We start from the raw sequence: 24655 nt of genomic DNA on the forward strand, positions 1-24655 counted from the left end.
ACATGCAATCCATAAACAAGTCCTGTTGACTCGACTCCCCAAACACATCCCAAATCTGCTCCCACAGTCTCTTGCCTGGCTCACACAAACAGCCTCCAACCTAGTGGTCTCCCTGCTTCCTGTACCCCTTATAATCCATTCTCCACATTATCTTTGCAAACTGTGAATAGGATACAATGACCTAAACATTTAAAATATTACAACTGCTTCTCACTGCAATTAAAGTCTAAACTCTTTTCGGCACTCCTGCCACCCCTCTAACTTCATGTCTTATCATTCTCTTTCTCACTAGCACTGGTCTTTGATATTTCCTCAAACTTGCCAAATGTGTGTGCATCTCAGGGCCACTGTACACTGTACAAGCTGCCCCTATTCCTAGAAGGACTTCTCCCAAGTCCTCAAAGTACTGACTCCTCTTCACGATCTGGTCTCAGCTTAAATGTCACCTCCTCAAAGATAACTCCCTAAACTCACTTCCCACTCTGCCCTCCCATCCTATTGCTCTGTTATTTTCTTCACTTCAATTAGAAATTCTGTTTATTTATTTTCATATTTTATTGGCTTGTTTGGGTGTTCTTGGTCTATCTCCCACAAGCCAGTATCCTCAGCACTGCCCAAACAATGTAAGCTTCTGGAGAAAAACCAACAGCGTACTTTGGGAAGAAAAACTCTTGAGCTAGTCATTGTATCTTGTGGGATACAATGAAATAGAACCTAGCAGCAGACACAAGAAAAGAGTAAAACTGCATATGTCTTACCATACAATAGAGGCTACATCTAACATTTACTTCTGTGCAATATGGAGTTTGGTGGGTCTGCATCCCAGTTCCTGGTTGGGAGGCAACCTCTAAACCCTTGGAACTTCCTGAGAGATAGGAGTGCCTTTTTATTCACGGTGGGACCCTAGGACTATGCCTGATAGTTTATGCCAGTGAAGTGGCTCATGGTGGGCCTCTAGAGAGTTTGTGCTAATGAGATGACTCAGGGTGGAGGCTGGCCATGCAAGAAAGATCAACCATACGAGTGGAGAACTGGAGCTTTGAGACACATATTACTGGCCATCTTCCAGGGAGAGGATGGTACTGGAGACTGAGCCACATGGGTAATGATTCAATGAGTCATGCCCACACAATTAAGCCTCAATAAAAACCCTGGCCAATGAAGCTCAGCACTCTGGGTCAGCTCCCTTAGCTGGCAAGAGTCTTGATGAGTACTGTCACATTCAGATGCTGTGGGGTAACACCCTGAGTACCTACCCCTGGAGTACTCCCTACAACCCCTCACCTGATAAGATCCAAGGGCTGCTTTTTGTATATGCTTCGAGGATGAGCCCATTCTCTGTATAGAAGGTACCGTTCATTAGGGCAGCTGGGATCCTCTGACTGACGGCGGAATTTGCACTGTGACGCAGAAGGGAACATGTGAGCACCATAATCATCATGTTTTCACAAATCTGTTTCTTAAATGTGATACAAATATTTGATAGTTAATTGTGAATAAGGGGTCCTCACCTGCTGGAAGGGGTGGAAATACCATCTAATTTTTAGTGATTCTTAACCAGGCATGGTACTAGCCTCCTTGGGGGTCATTTGTGAATGTGGGCAGGATGAATGATTCAGTGTTACAATCCTGGGGAGCACTGCAGGGACTCTGTGAGGGCCCCAGAGATGCTTAAAATGCTTTCAGTGGGGGCAGTCCTACACAATGAAAAATTGGGCCACCCAAGTGCCCAAATCACCACACCAGAGGAACACGTGATAGCCCACCCCTCTCCATGGACAATGGGGAAACCAGGGCCTTGGCTGGTTAACAGCAGGGTCAATTCTAAAACCTAGGCTTCTTTGCCCCCAGTTCAGCAGTTATTCTATGATAACAGATAGAAAAAAACAACAAAGCTTGATATCATGTTATACACTTAGCTTACTCAAGAAACAAAACTTCCTGCTTAAATCCAGTTGTCTTTTTTCCTAACTCATTTTTCTTCTTCTGGCACTAGAACCAGATTACCACCTAGCCAAATCAGGGCATAGGCCCTGACCTTCACACATCTCCCTCTCAAATACCACATGGGACCATCAGTTAGCCTGAATACAGGACCACTGCAATTAGAAGAGGCTTTAGTGGAAAAGACCTGGCCAAAAGCAAATGTCAACTGCTATAGAACCTTGGCATCCCAAATTAATATTCGTGACAGCTATTTGCAAGTAGCCTCAAAATTCATGTCCTGCTATTTGCTATTAGCTAAATTCAGTGGGGTACAAAAGTAAAACACATGGACTCTCAGGCTGGATGGCTACATTGGGTCTCTTAGGATGAGTATTTACTTCACCCAGCTCCCTGTTCTCTACTTTCCATGTATGTCAAGCTGCTGTTTAGTGTCCTAGTTTTATTATGTTATTTAATACATTTCAATATTGTCTATCCACAAATACATGTACTACACAGTAGCAATTACCAATATCAGTCTTTGCTTTCTTTGGTCTTACAGAGTCAGATGAATATAACAAAGTAATAATGCAATATAATATAGTATTTATTTCAATGATAGAGTTTAAACAGCTTTAGTTTAAAGCTGCTTACAGACCACTGTAAATGTCCCTGCATTTACAGTGGTCATATTTTAAAAATTTCATTTCACGAGAGATGTTCTTGGCTAGAGAAGTACTCTTGAATTTGAGGGGTTGCCGTAGTCTCAGAATGTAGTCCTTAAAAAAATGTCAACAATCTGGGGTACTGCCATTGTCACAACAACCCTGCCAGATGCCTTTTTAAAAGCCCAGGGATATTCCAGGGGACAGTTTAAAAATCATATTCCAAATGAGGAAGTAAAGTCTATGTTACAGAAAATGATAAATAAGAAGGTCTAACATGTATTTTGCTGACAAAGAACTAATTTTTTTTGGTTGCTAATAACATCTGTTAGTAATTATGAAAATAGCTAACACTTATAATAGTATTTATTATATGCTAGGGACTAACATTTGGATTAATTTAATGGATTAATTTAAAGCTCTTAACAACTCTAGGAGGTAGGTTATAATTTATTCCCAGCTTATTGATGAAGAAATGGAGGAAGAAAGGCTAAATGACTTTCACAAGGTCATCTAGCTAGAAAGTGGCAGGGCAGGCATTTTGGTCCCAGAAATGCTAACACAGATTAACTGCTAATCTATACTGCTTTACACATTAACTGTGAGAGAGGTACTGTCCATTCATTCATTTGCTCTTTTAAAACTGAGTATCTTTATGACTGGGATCCACCTGTGAACAAAAGACCTGGTTCTTACCCTAAATGAGCTTGTAATCTTGCAGTATGTTCCCTTCATTTTATTGAGGAAGAAACTTACAGTCAGGAAAGTTAGCCCTTTGCTATTGTCAACACCAGAGTATACAGAAGGCCTTTTAGTTCATTTTTGCCTTTTAACTTACATCATGGAGTGGGAAAGCTGCCTTGTAGATCCCAGAGTTTACAAGTCTGTTGATCCCAAACTTGCTAAGATTGTTTATCAGTTGATACTTGACCCGAGAGAGGATGAAGTAAACCTAAAAAGATTCCAAAATAGAGTGTGTGGTTTATACAGTGTAACTAGCCAATCCAATCATTGTTTACTACTGTAACATGAATCTACTGGCATATTTCTTTTCTTTTTGTGCAGTTTTTAAAAATAAAACCAAACCAACCAAACCACAAAACAGCAGGTTCCAAATTACCCCAAGACAGCAACTAAATGTGGTTTAGACTTACAATGCGGCTTCTGGTGGCTGGATTGAAGAAAGCATCTCTATCAACAATGTAAAAATCATTCATCCGGTTCTTCTCAAATGGGGCAGTGAAAAACTCTTGCTCTGGCTTGATGATGCTTTCATCTACACTGAGGACTTTGGTAAACCAGTTGAGTGTACCAAAGGCCGAGGACCGGTTTTTCAGATCATTGGGTTTCAGAGGCAATTTGATGTGCATTATCTCAGCATAAGTACATAACACCTCCCATGGTGCATGTACTTTTACAAATACAAGCTTGTCATCCAAAACCTATATTGAAAAAATAAAAACACAGAACAAGAAACCAAACCAACTATTTTCACAATTTTAAAACACAGATTTTTCTTATGTTGTTGGTAGCTTAAAAAAAAAAATACAGAGAACACCACTAAAAGTGAAGATAACAATAAAAACAGATTTGCAAACCATCAAAAATTTTTGCTTTAAAGACAATTTCTTGGTTTGAATCATTAAGAAATTCAAATAATCAGTTTATAAAACTAGGAAAATAATTTATAAAATGAAGAATACCAACTTATTTGTCCATCACTCTACCCAAATAATTGACAAAGTAAAAACACTAGAATATTCATTGTAGTGCTATCATAATGAAAAATTTTTAATTTTCTAAACTTTGAACTGTTTATTGTCTATTTGTTCAATATCATATTATGTGGTTGTTAAAAATGTCAAAGAATTATGTTTATTGCCATAAATCCATTTGCTACATATTAAAGGGAAAAAGCAAATTATAAAACTGTGAAGTGGTAATTTTGAAAGATAAAAAATGTGTATATATATATATATATTTTTTTTTTGAGAAAAACAGCTCAGAAGGACTGCAAAATTATTTATGGATCATTAAGATACAGATTATTTTCCTTATTCTTATGTTTTCTAATTTTTTACCATAAACTGTTTTTTGTATAACAGAAAAGCTTTTAAAAGTTTCTTAAAGGCAGAAAATAATCATTCATACATGCATTCATTGTAAAATTCATTGGCTATTAAAAAAGATCTGCTGGTTTTGATTAGAAAAAAAGAATACATTCTATACAATGCAGATTTTGATTGACTCCTCTCCCAGTCTATGACTAAGATGTGGCCAGGGCTGCGTGTTTCCAATGTCACCCCAATATTCCAAGTGGTATGAAGCTGCCCAAGAACAGTGGTCAGCCAAGGGCTGAAAAGGGACCAATACTTACTGATCTTGTTGCTTCTAACTGCAGGCCATGACAGATAAGGTTAGATTCGTATGCTTGTCTTTTCCTCTGTCAAAAGAAATTGGAATATGTTAGACCTTTAGTTTACCAAAGGCAGAAAAAGGTGTTTTTTAAAACAATATTAATAACAAAACCAAACTAGCGTGGACCTGAAAAAGAAATTCATCAGCTCCAAATGGAACAGAAGCAATGAAGCAGCTCTTGCTGCTGGTGACGTGTAAGTGTTGGATCCCCAAGAGAATGCCGTGGAGGGTAGTTCGATGCCCTGGCACCCTCGCAGGCCCTGGGCTGTCCCGGTGGGGTTTCAATCATCTGAGGTAAATAACAGTATCCTGCTTTGACACAATCCCATGTACTTTTTGGCTCACAAAAACATACAAATTGAGCTTTCTGAGTCCTATTCACTGATACGAGTTTTCAGAGTTGAAGATCTCAGATTTTAAAAATTTGATTTCCATACCATTCAAATGGTTCAATTATTGGATGTGTATGCGTCATCCCTGCATATCTTGACCAAATTAAATAAGACAGGCAATTTTGGCAAAATTCAGAGAATTTTTTTCTGTCTGCAAGACTGAGATGTTTGTGAAGCTACAAATGTCTAAATCTATAAAAATAGTGAACTAAATCTATATTACACGGCCATTTCAAAAGATACAGAATATACTACACTTATGGATATTAAATTTTAGATGCCTAGGCTTTTGCCAAGCTGTGCCCAAAGTTGTAAGGGAAGCATGCAAAGATGCAGACTTGTTTGACCTTTTAAAAAGAATGCTTTTCATGACAAAATAGTTTATACTGCATTGTGAAATGAAGAAAATGAGTAGACACAGAGGTTAAGAACACAAGCTTTGCTATGGTTTAAGTATGTCCCCCAAAAATCATGCCAGAAACTGAATCCCCAATGCAACAGTGTTGAGAAGTGGGGCCCACTGAGGGGTGATCAGGTCACAAGGGCAGACTTAACAAATTAATGACATTATCACAGGAAGGGTTACATTAGCATGGAATGGGCTCCTTATAAAAGTTTGGCCCTCTTTTGTTTCCAACCCCCTGCCCCATTTTTGTTTCTCCCCACTACCTCTCTCCCCCCCACCACTGTGGGGGTGACACTGCAAGAAAGTCCTCACCAGATGCCAGCCCCCTTGATCTCAGACTTCTCAGCCTACAGAACTGTGAGCCAATCAATTTCTGTTCTTTATAAATTAGTCTGTGGAATTCTGTTGCAGCAGCACAAAATGGACTAAGATGAGCTCTGTAACCACACTTCCTGGGTTCGAAATCTGAATTTATTATTCGTCAGCTCCATGACCCATGACAAGAAAATTAAACTCTTCATGCCTCATTTTCTTCATCTGTAGAATTAAGAAAACCCACTTGTTTCCTTTTTAGGGTCTTGCGAAGATATGATTTAAACTACGTAAAGCACATGAAGTAGAATTTTCATTTCCAATAGTGATGAAAGGTAACTTGGAGCAAGCCTTACACTGAAGACAGCTGAAAAAGCAGCGTGGAGTATTTAGCACAGCAGTTAACAAGATAGAGAGGAACTGATCATCTTGTAGAGATGATCCAGGTCGAGATCATCTAGTGGGTCTGGCAGTCAGGCACTTTACCCAGGGAGCAGTACTCATGATCTGCCCACTCTAAAGGGACAGAGTGGGGATGAGCTGCTGTGCTATGCACAGGGCCTAGAACATAAAAAACATCCCATTAACTAGAAGTAGGTGAAGCTGCAAGAAAAAGACCAAAGGTCAAAAATTAAAAGAATATACTTGGTATTTGGCTAAATTTGAGTCCAAGTGGAATCCCTGATGTACTGTGTAGAAGTATCAGAAAAAGGATACTGCTTTGTTTTTATATCATTAATAAATGGTTGTACAGTACTTAAAACATGCCAGACACTGTTCTAAGAGTTGTACAGATATAGTACATTTAATTGTTTGCTGCAATTTGAACGTACAATAGAGTAGCAGAGGAAACCAGCAAGTGGTATAACTTCCCTAAAAACAAGCAAGTGGCCTAGAAATGCCCCACTCAGATAGTGGTAAGGAGAGTTTCAGGTACAGCTCTCCTACTCTGCTCCCCGCAAGTGACTGTTCCCTCTGGGTGTCCCCATCCCCGCCATCTCTGCAATTCATCCTGAGAAGTTCTTCAGCACTTTCTACCTCTGACCCACCATATTCCCAACTTGAACTTGAAAGTTGACTCAGATTCATTCTACTTCTTATCTAAGCAGTACTTCTTCCCTCTAAATCCTAATACTCACATTGTGATTCTTATATAGGAGCCCAGTCCTTATTTCTGATTGATTACCTCTTTATTACTGAGTAAAGCATTTTGATCCCACAGACAGTGTTCATCAGTATATGCCCGACATGGTTTCGATTTCTGTCTTTGTCCAAATGTCATGTCGAACTGTAATCCCCAATGTTAGGAGAGGGGCCTGATGGGAGGTGAATGGATCATGGGGGCGGATTTCCCACCTTGCTGTTCTCGTGATAGTGAGTTCTCACGAGATCTGGCTATTTAAAAGTGTGTAGCATCTCCCCTTTGCTCTTATCCTCCCGCTCCAGACATGTAAGATGTGCCTTCCTCCTCTGCCATGATTGGCAGTTTCCTGAGGCCTCCCCAGCCATGCTTCCTGTACAGCCTGCAGAAGTGAGCCAATGAAACCTCTTTTCTTTATAAATTACCCAGTCTTGGGTAGTTCCTTATAGCAATGTAAGAACTAATACAATACCTAACACATATCTGTTAAAAGAATATACTCAAAAGCATTAGTTCATTTACAAACATTTCTTGAGTGCATTCTATTTTGCAGGCATCCTGCAAAGTGCTGGAGACTGAAAGAAGAATTTAAATTAGTCTGCTACAGAGGAATTATAGAGAAACTTAATGTCCAGTGACCTAAGACTTTCTCCCAATACAGAATGACTGAAACATTTATTCATGTGCTTCCTGGCACTGTAATGGACATCTGTCATTCTTTATGGCCACTCATTTTAAACTCCTACCAGAGCCCACATCCACTATAGCAGATAAAAACACAGACACTCCTTTTCCTGGTCTCCCATGAAATTCAGCTACTGGCACTTGAGCTAGGCCCTGCCAACCAGACTACCTGGCTCCAGGCTCCAAACTGAATGCTAGTGATGCAAAGAAGCCAGGCCCAGCAGAATACATTCTGGGGTGGCTAAGAGAGCAAATGCCAGTTCCAGAAACGGTAGAGGTTACGGCAGGAGCTTCCCATAGCCACTGCTAGTCAGTGGTACCAGCGGTGCTGGTAGCAGCCCTGTGCTCAGGACAGCAACTGTGCTTTTTCTCCTGCAGCAGAATTTAAGGTACTGCTTCTGGCTGCCTATCTCTAAGCTTATTTATCTAACCCTTCAGGAGAATCTGTGAGTTCTCTAACATTTTTCTGATCAACTCTTGATATGCTTAAATTACAGTTCATTTCTGATACCAGTAAGCAAGAATTCTGACTAACAGAGAGGCCACAAACTAGGGAAAACATGTTAGCCCAAAACCTAAAACATGGTACAGTAGAGGGAGGGAAAAGGACTGACACCGTGACATTCTTTCCTTCAGGGGAGATGACTCACCCTGAGGCTGTACAAAGGGCAACCCAGATGGTCTCACTAGCAGGTCATAGCAGGATCCATGCCTGTGTCTTTGGTATCCTCTAAAATTCAGTCATGAATTTCAGTTAGCATGTGAAAGCTCAGGCCCAAGAATTTTAGCTCTTGGAGACAAATATCTTCATTAGAAGAGTAGGAGAATCAGTCAGAAGAGGGTCTTCTCCAGTGGCTTGATGGGTGCTTTAACAATTAAGTGCTGGTAGGAAAAAAAAATCATGTAACTGTGTTCAATGGCCTTATGATAAACTCATGGTTCCCATCGCAGTTGGCCTGTCTCCTTCCTGGCCCCTAGCTATCCACTAGGGAGCTGTTCCAAACATTTAAGGTGCTCCTTGCACTCATTACTCCAGCCCAGCATGCTCTGCAGGTGACCTCACCTCCTTCCTTACACAGAAAAGGGTAGCCACTCACTGGAAACTCCTGCCAGTCTCTTTCTTTCTACCTATCAACAGCTGGGCACCACCTCTCTTCTTGGTGTCAGAAGTCCATCCTTTCATCTCTCTTCTTGAGCTTACTTTGGCAATACCTCCCATTTTTCTCTTCATTGCTTTTACTCCTCTGCCAAAAAACACCTTAAATGTTTCCCAGTCTTAAGAATATTAAATCCTCCCAAGGCCCTGCCTGCTGTTCAATTACTGCCCTCACTTCAGAGATGTCTTTTAATCTTGATATCATTAAGACTTAAAACAAGCCTATAACAGAGTAAGGATGCAATAAATGTCTAATGAATGAATAAACTGAGTGAATGGTGGATCGATGACTGCCTGTTACGCCAGAATGAACTAGGGAGTATAAATAGCTGCAGTGCAGCAACTGGGCTCCTTTGTTCTGAGCCCCCCATATTTTCCATGTTCTTTTACTTATGGGTATTACAGGACATGGTGTAGAAAGAGAGATGCAGTTTAATTCTGAAGTACACCAACACCAGATAGATAGCACAGGGACATCCATAGCATGAAGTGATTCCTGGATGCTTCAGAATTTGAATTACCAGATGACAAAAGAAATGAGGCTCAGAGAGCCCAGAATGAGCCAGCCCCACATGAGGGCAGTTATGTCAGACATACCAAACACAAAATATTTCTGTCTTGGTGGTATCAGCGGTATCAGCTATGAATGCAACATGCTGAATAGTGCAAGTCAGACATGTACCTTCTTGGTGGAGTTTCTAAACTGAGGCTACAACTCATCACCTTCAAGGGACTCTCTCTTCTTGGATTTTGTTCTAACAAATAGCCCCTGTAGTTCTTGCAGTTTTGGTTTTCCTGTTACTCCTGAGCATAGTGGTTAGATTCTGAGTCAAAATTGAAATCCTGGCTCTGCCATTTACTAGCTCTGTGATGTCTGGGCAAATAATCAGCTCTATAAGCATCAGCAGTTTCATCTAAAAAACAGAAGGGAAGAAACAGCTTCATTTTGGGATTATTTTAAGGATTAAGAGTGATCATGGGCATAAAGCACTCAGCATGATGCTTGGCATACGATACGCACTGTAGATATGTCAGCCATCACCATTACCTTCTCTCTGCCTTTCAACTTGCTCGACTTCCCTTATTCCTTAAAAAAAAAAAAAAAAAGAAAAGAAATTCTCTCTATTCTGCAGGGCTTAGAGGCTCATCTCTGTTTTAAATACCAAATATCTAACAAAACAGGTAACCCCACTCACTCTGCCTCTACATCATGCACCCAGTGACCCTTCATCCTTGCAGTGGGACACCAGTACACCATTTTATGGGAACTCATATGGGAACTCATTTTATGGGAACTCATAAAATTAATGAATATGGGAACTCTGCAGTGGGACACCAGTACACCATTTTATGAGAGTCACCTAGACTCCCCCTTCTTGACTCTTCTACACCACTTGGCTATCCTGATCTTCAGGCTACCTTCTTTGATATCTGATGGATATCTATCTTTTCATTCTCTGAAGGATGTGAACATATCTTTTTATCTCTCTGCCTCATTTCTATATATAAGGTTGCTGGTGAGAATGCATAGCACATATATCATAGATGCAGAAAACATTAGAAATACTTCCCTTCGATCTCATTTTAAGAGCCTGATAATATTCTCTCAGAGAGGTGTACCATTATTTATTTAACCAATTTCAAATGGTTGGATATTTAGGTGGTTTCTACTTTTTTGCTATTATGAAAAATCTTTGTGCACCCATTATTATTTCCTCAGGATAAGGTCCTAAAAGTAAAATGGTTAAAGAGTGTATTCAATTTTAAGTTCTTTAATATGTATTGCTGTACTGCCCTCCAGAAAGTCTGCATTCTATTTTAGCTCTTTACAAAAAACTCCGGAGATATTTACCTGATTTCTCTCAGGATAATTGGTAGACCTTGGAGTTGGTTTATAATGCCCTCTTTTTACCACCAACTATAAATACTTAAACAGTTGAATCAAGGATAGGACATTTTTATTTGCTTAAACACATTAATATATCACCTTCGTGTTACTTTAATAAGACAGTTCTTGTTATTTTCCTTTGGCATGGCAATTCACAAATAACTAGTGGAATATTTAAAAAATTGATCAAACCAGTTTTCTTGGTTTGTCGGGTAGCTAAAGTAAATGAGCATATGTGCTATATTTGTCAAACAGGCACATATCAGGGAAGGACTGCTTACTTAAGAAGAGACTGCTTAAGTCTCTTTAATATGAAATCATCTTTACTTCACTGTAGAATTTACACTTGGATAAGTAACAGTGTTCCTGACATTTAAAAAATTAGGGTAGAGCTGTCTTCCATGTTAAAAATGAAAGATAATTAATATTGCATATTGGCTGACATAGCCATTGCTCAATAAATATTTGCTGAATAAATGAATATCTGAGGCCACACAATTTTAAAGTAAAAATTATCTGTGTCTCTTACTGGAAACCTTATATATAAGAACCTAAACTGATAGTCTATGATCTTTATTTGGCAGTACAAAATGTTTAAACTAGGCTCACTGACTTTAAAAAAAAAAAGGCTAGTCATAAATTAAACTGTGTTGTAAATGTCTATATCTCTAGGGGAGCAAATTCATTTGCATTGGAACCAAATTTTATTTTTTAACCTACTAGAATTCTAGTAAAGCCAAAGTGACTGCAATCACTGAGGACCTATGTACATCACAAAAAGATGCATGTGATTCTCTTACTGATGGTGGAGAATGGTACTGGAGGTTCAAAGTGAAAAAGGACAAAAGCACCTGCCACACTCCAGAAACCAGTATCTTATTCATACCTCTTTTGAGAGGTTAATAAAGCTGTCAGGGAAATAAAGAATAAAGCAATCAAAATCACAAAGGACAGACTGGCATAATTAAGGAAGCTTTCTATCCCTACACACCCTAGATTACACATTACACATCTCATTTGGCTTAGTAAAGTCACTGTTGTGAAGGACTTACTTGTGAATTACACAGTAATGGTACTGAGTGTAAACACAAATATCTACCATTTTCTTTCTATTACCCACCTTTTTCAGTGTAAAAAGCAGAGACTGCAATGTCTAAGTAGTAAAATTAATGCATATACCGTGATGATAAAGTAGAAATCAGTTGGGATTAATGAAATATATGAATAGATTGATTTCAAATATTCTTAGAACTTTGTCAGGCAAAGTATTGATGGTGCTGTCATTGTATTTTCAACTTGCCAATCTTTTTTTAACCTACAAAGATGCAAGAGAAATAAGTCATAGGTACTTAATTTGTGGGAAAAAAAATTAGTCTGATTACTGTAAGTGCCATTTATTAGTTATATGTCATGTTCTCCAGAAGGTTTGGTAAGCAGAATACATTATTTAATTGGAACTTAATTTAAATTCATGTGTTGGTGATAAAAACATTTAATGTTAGTGGACTGATCTGATGAGGAATTTACTCAACTGAGTAATGTATGTTCACTAGGGGACAAAAAACAGACGAGCATTTTAAATGATAAACACAGGATGGAGTGAATATTTAGCTGAAGTTCACTTCCAAATATGACTTTTAAATCAATATCACAAAAGAAAGAAATGCTCATTCTGAGTAACACAGAAAACAAATTTTCAGAGAAGAAAAAATAAACACCCATAATTCACTGCCAAGATAACTATTGTATTAGTTAAGTGTACAATAAAGTTTTTCAGTAAAGTGTTTTCCAAACTTATCTGCTTACAGGAACAACTTTGGAGAGCTTATTTAAAATGTAGATTCTTGAGCCCCCTCCTGGAGGTAGGTACTGACTCAGCATGTATGGGATAGGGCCTGGACAATCTAATTTTAACAAGCAACCCAGGTGACTTGTCACAGGACAAGTTTAGGAAATCCTGTTTTCTAGGACACACCTTTTCTGTGCATATATGCATGCACAGGTGCACACAGCTATTCTGTTGTGATTATTTATCCCTGTCAAGCCTGTTTTATGACAGAATTTGGTATAGCTGATTTTTGCCAATCCTGCTGTACCCCTTTACAGATGATCTTTTAAAAAGGTGACACATTTGCCCTGCTGGTACCAGGTAAATGACAGCCTCTTCATTCAACTTATAGCCAGACCTCAGGAGGAGCAATCAGAAAAAGGGTTTTCTCTTCTCTATGTCTTTGTGAACGTGTTAACTCCTCGGTATGATAAAATAGAATAATCAGGTCTTACTTTTCAGAATTTCATTGTCCTCTCTGTTTTTAAGGTTTCAGCCGGGAGATACTTCCCATTTTGGAAATGAGAAGCAAGAATTGAATTCATTGCTCTTGGTGATGATACACAAAAATAAAACCAAATGTGCTTATACCAGCAACACATTTTGTAGACGTAATCTGAAACTGCTGATTCTAATTTAATTTATTCCTTCTTACCTACAGTCTTAGTATAAACAAGTAGGCTGTAAAGCAAGGGAAAAGATAAAAATATAAAGACCTCCCCGCTTTAGTCTAAAATATTTAGGAGCTAAAGACAGATCTGACTTCACTCCCTAAAACAAAAGACAGAACACCTGCCAAAAGTTAGCTGGGAAGTAAAACCACCCAGCACTGGCTGCCATATCTCTTACTGAGCCTATCCTAACATGAGGGTCATGTTTCCAATTCATCAACTACTTGTTGCAAATGTCATTCCCAGGCAAACTTTCCATGCTGTTCTGATTCCTCATAGTTATCCCCATATTCTGATTCCTCATAGTGCCCCCCACATTACCTTCTTCAATTTGAAGAAGGTAAGCCAATTTTTAGTCTATGCAATCATGCTTTCTTCTTTATGAGGATCCATGAGACAAATTTTTCTCAGGAGGATCTTTCCTACCAGAATACTATGTTACTTTGGAACAACCAGTTTTGTTTTTATTGTGTTGAAACTTTATGTTATTAATAAAATCCTCTTGTATTCTTTGGCAACTAGGAAGTTGAGAGGCAAATTTGCAGCTGATCTCCAACTTCTGAACAAGAACTTATGGTTGATAATAAATCATTTTATTACTCTGACACATGGCTTCATTTTATTTTTCTGGCTTTTATCTCTCTTTTACCCTGATTTAGTCTTTAATTACCTTCATTCTTGATATATTTCCACAGGTGACCTTAAATACTTTTTTCACTTCCCTCCTAACATTTATATTTAATTGATAAATAAAAATTGTGTATCATGTACAACATGTTGTTTTAAAATATGAATATATAATGGAAGCCAAAATCAAGCTGATTAACATATGCATTTACATGTCACAAACTTTTGTGGTAAAAACACTTAAAATCTACTCCTTAGCAATTTTCAAGAATATATTATCAACTAGAATCAGCTGTACAATAGTTCTCCTAATCTTATCCCTCCTATCTAACTAAAAGTTTGTATCCTTTGACCAACATCTCCCCAACATCCTCTCACCTCCAGCCCCTGGTAATCACTATTCTACTATCTACTTCATGAATTCAACTTTTTTTACACTCAATATGTAAACATCGAATACTATTTAATAAATTATAAATTCATTCTTGCATTGCTTACCAACAGGATACGTTCTGAGAATGTGATTTCATCTTTGTATGAACACCATAGAGTGTACATATGAACATACACAAACCTAGAAGGTGTAGCCTACCATACACCTAGGGTATATGGAATGGCCTGCCGCTCTTAGGCTACAAACCTATACTGCATGCGACTAAGCTGAATACCGTAGGCAGCTGTAACACCATGGTAAGTATTTGTGTATTTAAATATAGAAAAGCTACAGTAAAACTACTGTATAAAACATTTTAAAGATGGTATACCAGTTTAGGGCACTTATCAGGAATGGAGCTTGCAGGCCTGAAAGTTGCTGTGGGTGAGTTAGCGAGTAAGTGGTGACTGAACCTGAAGGCCTAAGACATTATGTGCACTACTGTAGACCTTATAACACTGCTCATTTAGCTTAAAACACAAACACACTCTATAGCTGTACACAAATTCTTTCTTTATATCCTTATTCTATCTCAAATATTTTTCTATCTTTAATTTTTAACTTTTTAAACTTTTTTGTTGAAAACTAAGACATCAATACACACATTAGCCAGGCCTACACAGGGCCAGGATCATCAGTATCACCGTCTTCCACCTCCACATCTCGTCTCAATGGAAGGTCTTCAGGGGCAATAACAGAAATAGAGCTGTCATCTCCTGTGATAACAGTGCCTTCTTTTGGAATACCTCCTGAAGTACCTGCCTGAGGCTGTTTTACAGTTAACTTTCTTTTTTTATTTATTTTTTATAAGTAGGAACATACTCTAAAATAATTATAAAAAGTATACTTTTAAAACATACTATAGTTATAGTAAACACATAAACCAGTAACATAGTCATTTATTACCATTAACAAGTATTCTGTACTATACATGATTGTATGTGCTATGTTTTTATATGATTAGCAGCCCAGCCCAATAGGTTTGTTTGTACCAGCATCACCACAGACATGTGAGTAATGCATTGCACTACACTATTAAGACAGCTATGATGTCACTAGGCAACAGGAATTTTTCAGCTGTGTTATAATCTTAAGGGACATTATGGTATATGTGGTATATTGTTGACTGAAACATCATTAAGCAACTTGTGACCATAGATAGAAAAATTAACGTAAGTAAGTAGGGTGCTAATAACTATAAAAAGTACACATTGCATATTAAAGTTAATAAATGAATGCCTTGAGTTATACTATCAGTTAGAATACTATCTTATTAGGCAAAAATAACCAAATACTTAATATGCATAAGACTTAATGAGGAATCAAGTCATATGATCACCTCAACAGATACAAGAAAAAGCATTTGATAAACTTTAGAACCCAGTTATTATAAAAATGCTTAGCAATCTAGGACTAAAAGGGAACTCCTTTAACTTTTTAAAAGAAGTCTATCAAAAATGCATGGCAAGTGTAATATTTAATAGTGAAATTTTAAAAAAACATTCCCATTAAAATCAGGAACAATACAATCGTGACTACTATGTGTATTGGTTTTGTCCAAGAGGCCATAGCCTCTGCACTCAGACAAGAAAAAGAATAAATATGGCAAAGAAAGACCAAAACTGTTATCATTTGTAGACAATATGGTCTTCATTTGAGAAAATAGTATTAGAAACTACTAAACTAAAAAGAGCTTATCAAGGTTCTTGGCACTTATAAAAATCAATAGACTTCTTTTACACACAGTAAATCATAACTGCATTTAAAATGCCTCTGACAATAGCAACAAAATTTTTAAATAATTGGGAAAAGTTAATAAAAATGTACAAGATCTTCATGGACATTACAGGTTGAATATCTCTTATCTGAAATGTTTGGAACTAGAATTATTTCTAATTTTGGACTTTTTAATAAATTAGAATATTTGCATTATACTTACCACCTGAGCATCCCACATCTGAAAATCCAAAATGATCCACTAAGCATTTCTTTGAACGTCAAGTCAGCACTCAAAAAGTTTTGCATTTTGGTGCATTTTGGATTTAGGATGCTCAACCTGTATTATAAAGCTTTATTTAAAGCATAGTAGATCTCAATAAAAGGAGTGATATATCATGTTCACCATAGTAAAACTTTTTGGTAAGCTTTTAAACATTTCCCAAGAGATCTCGTCCAGACTCTAGGAAAACTGTTTTGGTCTCATGATGATTCATCCAAAATAATGGATAACAGTTTTTAGAAGCTCACAGGCTCTAAAACCAATTAGTCAGTTGTCTCACAGTATTTGAAAGTTTGAATTGAATTATAATTATATAAGTGTAACTTTGTTCACTCATTTTTAAAAAGTTCTTTATCCTACAGTCTCCATTGGCCGGATCCTTTTGCCACACACTAAAGAATTCTTAAGGTCAGATATGAAATACAAATATATACTTCCATATATAAACTTTTCAACTTCAAGGACATAAATTTTCCATTAACTTTTAGGAATGGATAACTAATTATTTAAAAAGTAAATAAAAAAATCATATTCAGGATTGCTCCCACTGTTTTTGTGCTACCTAGACCTCTTTCCCGTCTTCACCCTCATCTGAATTGTACCATTACTTGGTCACTAACACATCGGTTTGAAGGCAAGCATCAGACAAAACAAAATTCAAAAGATCAATTCTGCCAATTGTTAGCCATTCTGGAAGAATGCAGCAATTACTAACAAAACTGAGCAAGGGAAGTTGGAGAAATATATGGGAATTTGTTTTATGTAAAACATCTTTGCTCTTTACAATATGGATCAAACATATTTAGACATATTTAATCATCTACTGTGCCAGATACTGCTGGCTGCCTACGGAACAGCCATTCTCCCCTCTTTATTACTAAGAAAAGCCTGCTTGTTCTTTAGGTATTCTGTGATCAGGTGACTCAAGAGACGAAATACCAATCTTGTTTAGTCTATGCTAATGACAATAATTCCATTCATGTTGCCAGCAGTTGATTTAGGAAGAGACTTGTAACAGACAATGAATTGTGAAAGGAAATCTGCAAAGGGCCCTTCTAGAGGAGCTTTCTTCCCTCTTAAAAAACAGCCCTGAGAAAGGGCATTCCTTCTCTCTGCCTCTGGCTACCTGGAGTTGCAGCAGCCATCATGAAATCAAGGGAAGACAATTTAAGAGCCAACATATTGAGGATGGCAGAGCAGGAGGATGGAATGACTTCATTAAGCCAATAAACTAATCCAGAAATGGCTGTATCTCCAGGACTACTTCAAAGAGAAAATAATTATTTCATTTTAGCATTTAAGCCATTTTGAGTTTGGTTTTCCTGTGATTTGTGATTTAAAATATTCAAACATTTTGTGTCAAGCCCAGTACAGGCTAAATGAGTGTTTGTTGCTGAAGCAACTTATAATCATCCTCAGGTAAAATCTAAATGTAAACGGTTTATGCTTTTTAAAGGAAGGTGTTACGTTTAAGTGTTTTTGGTAATATGAGTGGTATCATGAGTTACATGATATTTGAAGGTTTGGCTAGAAAACTATTTTCTTTTTGTTCAAAGGATGATATATCCTTTTAAATACTCTATGTTTTTGGTGTTTGTAGCCCCATCACCTCTATCTTTCTCCAGTCCTACAAAGTGTTTAACAATATCCTTTAGATAAACTCTGGTGGAGTCAACCTTGAGGCTGCTTTAGGAAATCAATATGGTTTACATATAAGTTTTTTTTCTTTCAAAGAAAACAGGATTTTGAATGGCCTTTCCTTGGTATTGCCCTAAATCCTCAATAAGGCCTGACACGGAGTACAATGGAACTCACAAACGTTTTTCCAATGAAGAAAAACGTGATTCCAAAGTTAAGCTTTGAATTTCGGTGAAGTATATATAAACTAAGTAGTATGTGCAAATACAGTCTGAAAACACTTCAAAGCACAGCTTATAAAAATGAACATCAAGGTATATCAATCCATGAGTTCAAGGATTGCCAAAATTAATGATGATTTTTTTCCTCCTGATTTACGAGAGTTACCTTGGGACCTACGTTTCTGTCTGAAGCAAATGCAGAACTGATTAATAATGTAAGCAGCTCTAGGGCCCTTCACCATGGCAGTAAAGCTCCTGTCTAAAACGAGAACTGTTTCTTTTATACTTTAATGGATTAGATCTGTTTAACTTACTTTATATAGTGCTCAATCCAGATCCATTGGCATATGGATGCTTAATGAATATTTGATGATGGTGACTATGACTGCATAGAATATATCTTAGTGTCCACAGGAAAATGAAAGTACCCTAAGCTGCTTTACTTTAGTGATAAAACTGTATAATAACAGAAAAGTCATGCCTTCTCATATCAGGGCATTATTTTAAGAAAATCCCAAATAAAAAGGGAAGATACAAGAATTAAAATTTATGATCTAACAATGCTAAAAAATTATGTAACATCTATATATGTTATTTTATTTAATCTTAACCATAATTATATAAACTAAGTATTAGGATCCTATTTTCCTGAATCTAAGATGCCATCGATTGTATGGTGAGCCAATATTTTATGTATTAATAAGAAAAAATTCAACAATGAAATTATGATACAGCATTTGTAAGATCCAACTGATTTTAGAGATGGCAAATGTAAAAAAGAAAAAAAAAGTTGATTTGAAAATTTGCCTAAGTCACATAGCTATCCAGCCAGAAACGATACTTTCCACTCTCTGAGTTCTGACCAGTCGCATGTGAGCACAACTGATGTAGTTACTTTGAGGCCAAAGCGGTAAAGAAGCATGAGTACTTTCTTCATCTTATCTACCATTTATCTATGTTGATGCTCAAGATGACACAGGAGTCTACCTGTGGAATATGGCAGAGCTTCTGTGAGGCTTGGGTTTCTTGATAACCGCAAAAGACAGAGGCCCAACCCCAAATTATGTGCCGAACAGGGATGCTACATTTGACTTTGATGTGAACAATAAACACTCTGTTTTTGTGTTAAGCCCCTGTCATCTGGGGGCTTGTTTGTTACAACGAGAATTACTCCAATAGAGTGGCAGAATTATAACTTGAAGGTCAGGTTCCAAAGTCTGGGCTCATTCTATTCCACCACGCAAATATAAAATGCCAAACTTAACCCCCTCTGAAACAAACAGATGAAATAAACAGTACTGATTACTTCATTTTTTAAAAGGTTTTTCACTTGATTTGAAAGAGTGGATAAAAATCAATAGATTTAAAGTTGGCATATTTCAAGGAGGCAGTCCAGACAGGACTGTGTGTGTGTGTCAGTGATAGCATGTATGTGAAGAACAGGGGAGAAAAAAAGGATGAGGAATGGGGGTGGAGCAAGATGGCCGAATAGGAACAGCTCCAGTCTCCAACTGCCAGCGCGAGCGACAGAGAAGACAGGTGATTTCTGCATTTTCAACTGAGGTACTGGGTTCATCTCACTAGGGAGTGCCGGATCAGTGCTGGTCAGCTGCTGCAGCCCGACCAGCGAGAGCTGAAGCAGGGCGAGGCATTGCCTCACCTGGGAAGCGCAAGGGGGAAGGGAATCCCTTTTCCTAGCCAGGGGAACTGAGACACACAACACCCGAAAAATCAGGTAACTCCCACCCCAATACTGCGCTTTAAGCAAATGGGCACACCAGGAGATTATATCCCATACCTGGCCGAGAGGGTCCCATGCCCAGGGAGCCTCCCTCATTGCTAGCACAGCAGTCTGCAATCTAACCACAAGGCAGCAGCGAGGCTGGAGGAGGGGCGCCCGCCATTGCTGAGGCTTAAGTAGGTAAACAAAGCCCCTGGGAAGCTCGAACTGGGTGGAGCTCACAGCAGCTCAAGGAAGCCTGCCTGTCTCTGTAGACTCCACCTCTGGGGACAGGGCACAGCTAAACAACAACAACAACAACAACAACAAAAAAGGCAGCAGAAACCTCTGCAGACGCAAACGACTCTGACAGCTTCGAAGAGAGCAGTGGATCTCCCAACACAGAGGTTGAGATCTGAGAACGGACAGACTGCCTGCTCAAGTGGGTCCCTGACCCCTGAGTAGCCTAGCTGGGAGACATCCCCCACTAGGGGCAGTCTGACACCCCACACCTCACAGGGTGGAGTACACCCCTGAGAGGAAGCTTCCAAAGGAAGAATCAGACAGGTACACCCGCTGTTCAGCAATATTCTATCTTCTGCAGCCTCTGCTGCTGATATCCAGGCAAACAGGGTCTGGAGTGGACCTCAAGCAATCTCCAATGGACCCACAGCTGAGGGTCCTGACTGTTAGAAGAAAAACTATCAAACAGGAAGGACACCTACACCAAAACCCCATCAGTACATCACCATCAAAAAAGACCAGAGACAGATAAAACCACAAAGATGGGGAAAAAGCAGGGCAGAAAAGCTGGAAATTCAAAAAATAAGAGCGCATCTCCCCCTGCAAAGGAGCGCAGCCCATCACCAGCAACGGATCAAAGCTGGACGGAGAATGACTTTGATGAGATGAGAGAAGAAGGCTTCAGTCCATCAAACTTCTCAGAGCTAAAGGAGGAATTACGTACCCAGCGCAAAGAAACTAAAAATCTTGAAAAAAGAGTGGAAGAAATGACAGCTAGACTAATTAATGCAGAGGAGGTCATAAACGAAATGACAGAGATGAAAACCATGACACGATAAACACGTGAAAAATGCACAAGCTTCAGTAACCGACTCGATCAACTGGAAGAAAGAGTATCAGCGATTGAGGATCAAATGAATGAAATGAAGCGAGAAGAGAAACCAAAAGAAAAAAGAAGAAAAAGAAATGAACAAAGCCTGCAAGAAGTATGGGATTATGTAAAAAGACCAAATCTACGTCTGATTGGAGTGCCTGAAAGTGAGGGGGAAAATGGAACCAAGTTGGAAAACACTCTTCAGGATATCATCCAGGAGAACTTCCCCAACCTAGTAGGGCAGGCCAACATTCAAATTCAGGAAATACAGAGAATGCCACAAAGATACTCCTCCAGAAGAGCAACTCCAAGACACATAATTGCCAGATTCACCAAAGTGGAAATGAAGGAAAAAATCTTAAGGGCAGCCAGAGAGAAAGGTCGGGTTACCCACAAAGGGAAGCCCATCAGACTAACAGCAGATCTCTCAGCAGAAACTCTCCAAGCCAGAAGAGAGTGGGGGCCAATATTCAACATTCTTAAAGAAAAGAATTTTCAACCCAGAATTTCATATCCAGCCAAACTAAGTTTCATAAGTGAAGGAGAAATAAAATCCTTTACAGATAAGCAAATGCTTAGAGATTTTGTCACCACCAGGCCAGCCATACAAAAGACCCTGCAAGAAGCACTAAACATGGAAAGGAACAACCGGTATCAGCCATTGCAAAAACATGCCAAAATGGAAAGACCATCGAGGCTAGGAAGAAACTGCATCAACTAACGAGCAAAATAACCAGTTAATATCATAATGACAGGATCAAGTTCACACATAACAATATTAACCTTAAATGTCAATGGACTAAATGCTCCAATTAAAAGACACAGACTGGCAAACTGGATCAAGAGTCAAGACCCATCAGTCTGCTGTATTCAGGAGACCCATCTCACATGCAGAGACATACATAGGCTCAAAATAAAGGGATGGAGGAAGATCTACCAAGCAAATGGAGAACAAAAAAAAGCAGGGGTTGCAATCCTAGTCTCTGATAAAACAGACTTTCAACCATCAAAGATCAAAAGAGGCAAAGAAGGCCATTACATAATGGTAAAGGGATCAATTCAATAGGAAGAGCTAACTATCCTAAATATCTATGCACCCAATACAGGAGCACCCAGATTCATAAAGCAAGTCCTTAGAGACTTACAAAGAGACTTAGACTCCCATACAATAATAATGGGAGACTTCAACACTCCACTGTCAACATTAGACAGATCAATGAGACAGAAAGTTAACAAGGATATCCAGGAATTGAATTCATCTCTGCAGCAAGCAGACCTAATAAACATCTAGAGAACTCTCCACCCCAAATCAACAGAATATACATTCTTCTCAGCACCACATCACACTTATTCCAAAATTGACCACATAATTGGAAGTAAAGCACTCCTCAGCAAATGTACAAGAAGAGAAATTATAACAAACTGTCTCTCAGACCACAGTGCAATCAAACTAGAACTCAGGACTAAGAAACTCAATCAAAACCGCTCAACTACATGGAAACTGAACAACCTGCTCCTGAATGACTACTGGGTACATAACAAAATGAAGGCAAAAATAAAGATGTTCTTTGAAACCAATGAGAACAAAGATACAACATACCAGAATCTCTGGGACACATTTAAAGCAGTGTGTAGAGGGAAATTTATAGCACTAAATGCCCACAAGAGAAAGCAGGAAAGATCTAAAATTGACATCTCTAACATCACAATTAAAAGAACTAGAGAAGCAAGAGCAAACACATTCAAAAGCTAGCAGAAGGCAAGAAATAACTAAGATCAGAGCAGAACTGAAGGAGATAGAGACACAAAAAACCCTCCAAAACATCAATGAAGCCAGGAGTTGGTTTTTTGAAAAGATCAACAAAATTGACAGACCACTAGCAAGACTAATAAAGAAGAAAAGAGAGAAGAATCAAATAGACGCAATAAAAAATGATAAAGGGGATATCACCACCAACCCCACAGAAATACAAACTACCATCAGAGAATACTATAAACACCTCTACACAAATAAACTAGAAAATCTAGAAGAAATGGATAACTTCCTGGACACTTACACTCTTCCAAGACTAAACAAGGAAGAAGCTGAATCCCTGAATAGACCAATAGCAGGTTCTGAAATTGAGGCAATAATTAACAGCCTACCAACCAAAAAAAGTCCAGGACCAGATGGATTCACAGCTGAATTCTACCAGAGGTACAAGAAGGACCTGGTACCATTCCTTCAAACTATTCCAATCAATAGAAAAAGAGGGAATCCTCCCTAACTCATTTTATGAGGCCAACATCATCCTGATACCAAAGCCTGGCAGAGACACAACAAAAAAAGAGAATTTTAGACCAATATCCCTAATGAACATCAATGCAAAAATCCTCAATAAAATACTGGCAAACCGGATTCAGCAGCACATCAAAAAGCTTATCCACCATGATCAAGTGGGCTTCATTCCTAGGATGCAAGGCTGGTTCAACATTCGCAAATCAATAAACGTAATCCAGCATATAAACAGAACCAAAGACAAAAACCACACGATTATCTCAACAGATGCGGAAAAGGCCTTTGACAAGATTCAACAGCCCTTCATGCTAAAAACGCTCAATAAATTTGGTATTGATGGAACGTACCTCAAAATAATAAGAGCTATTTATGACAAACTCACAGCCAATATCATACTGAATGGGCAAAAACTGGAAAAATTCCCTTTGAAAACTGGCACAAGACAGGGATGCCCTCTCTCACCACTCCTATTCAACATAGTGTTGGAAGTTCTGGCTAGGGCAATCAGGCAAGAGAAAGAAATAAAGGGTATTCAGTTAGGAAAAGAAAAAGTCAAATTGTCCCTGTTTGCAGATGACATGATTGTATATTTAGAAAACCCCATTGTCTCAGCCCAAAATCTCCTTAAGCTGATAAGCAACTTGAGCAAAGTCTCAGGATACAAAATTAATGTGCAAAAATCACAAGCATTCTTATACACCAGTAACAGACAAACAGAGAGCCAAATCAGGAATGAACTTCCATTCACAATTGCTTCAAAGAGAATAAAATACCTAGGAATCCAACTTACAAGGGATGTAAAGGACCTCTTCAAGGAGAACTACAAACCACTGCTCAGTGAAATCAAAGAGGACACAAACAAATGGAAGAACATACCATGCTCATGGATAGGAAGAATCAATATTGTGAAAATGGCCATACTGCCCAAGGTTATTTATAGATTCAATGCCATCTCCATTAAGCTACCAATGACTTTCTTCACAGAATTGGAAAAAACTGCTTTCAAGTTCATATGGAACCAAAAAAGAGCCTGCATTGCCAAGACAATCCTAAGTCAAAAGAACAAAGCTGGAGGCATCACGCTACCTGACTTCAAACTATGCTACAAGGCTACGGTAACCAAAACAGCATGGTA

At 38.4% G+C, this 24655-nt stretch overlaps 1 protein-coding gene across 6 annotated transcripts in view; it reads right to left on the reverse strand.

Annotated features, from left to right (window-relative positions):
- Positions 1–24655, reverse strand: part of ANO6 (anoctamin 6) — a 225571-nt gene that overhangs the window by 77482 nt on the left and 123434 nt on the right. For all 6 annotated transcript variants that reach the window (XM_033222339.1, XM_033222341.1, XM_033222340.1 and 3 more), the window contains 4 exons: positions 4969–5034; positions 3746–4033; positions 3430–3543; positions 1285–1400 (listed from right to left, as the gene is read on the reverse strand). In XM_033222339.1, coding sequence (XP_033078230.1) covers positions 1285–1400; positions 3430–3543; positions 3746–4033; positions 4969–5034 — 584 coding nt within the window. The remainder of the gene's footprint in view (positions 1–1284; positions 1401–3429; positions 3544–3745; positions 4034–4968; positions 5035–24655) is intronic.

The sequence above is a fragment of the Trachypithecus francoisi genome, unplaced genomic scaffold (assembly GCF_009764315.1).
Source record: "Trachypithecus francoisi isolate TF-2019V2 unplaced genomic scaffold, Tfra_2.0 Lachesis_group11, whole genome shotgun sequence".
NCBI lineage: Eukaryota > Metazoa > Chordata > Mammalia > Primates > Cercopithecidae > Trachypithecus > Trachypithecus francoisi.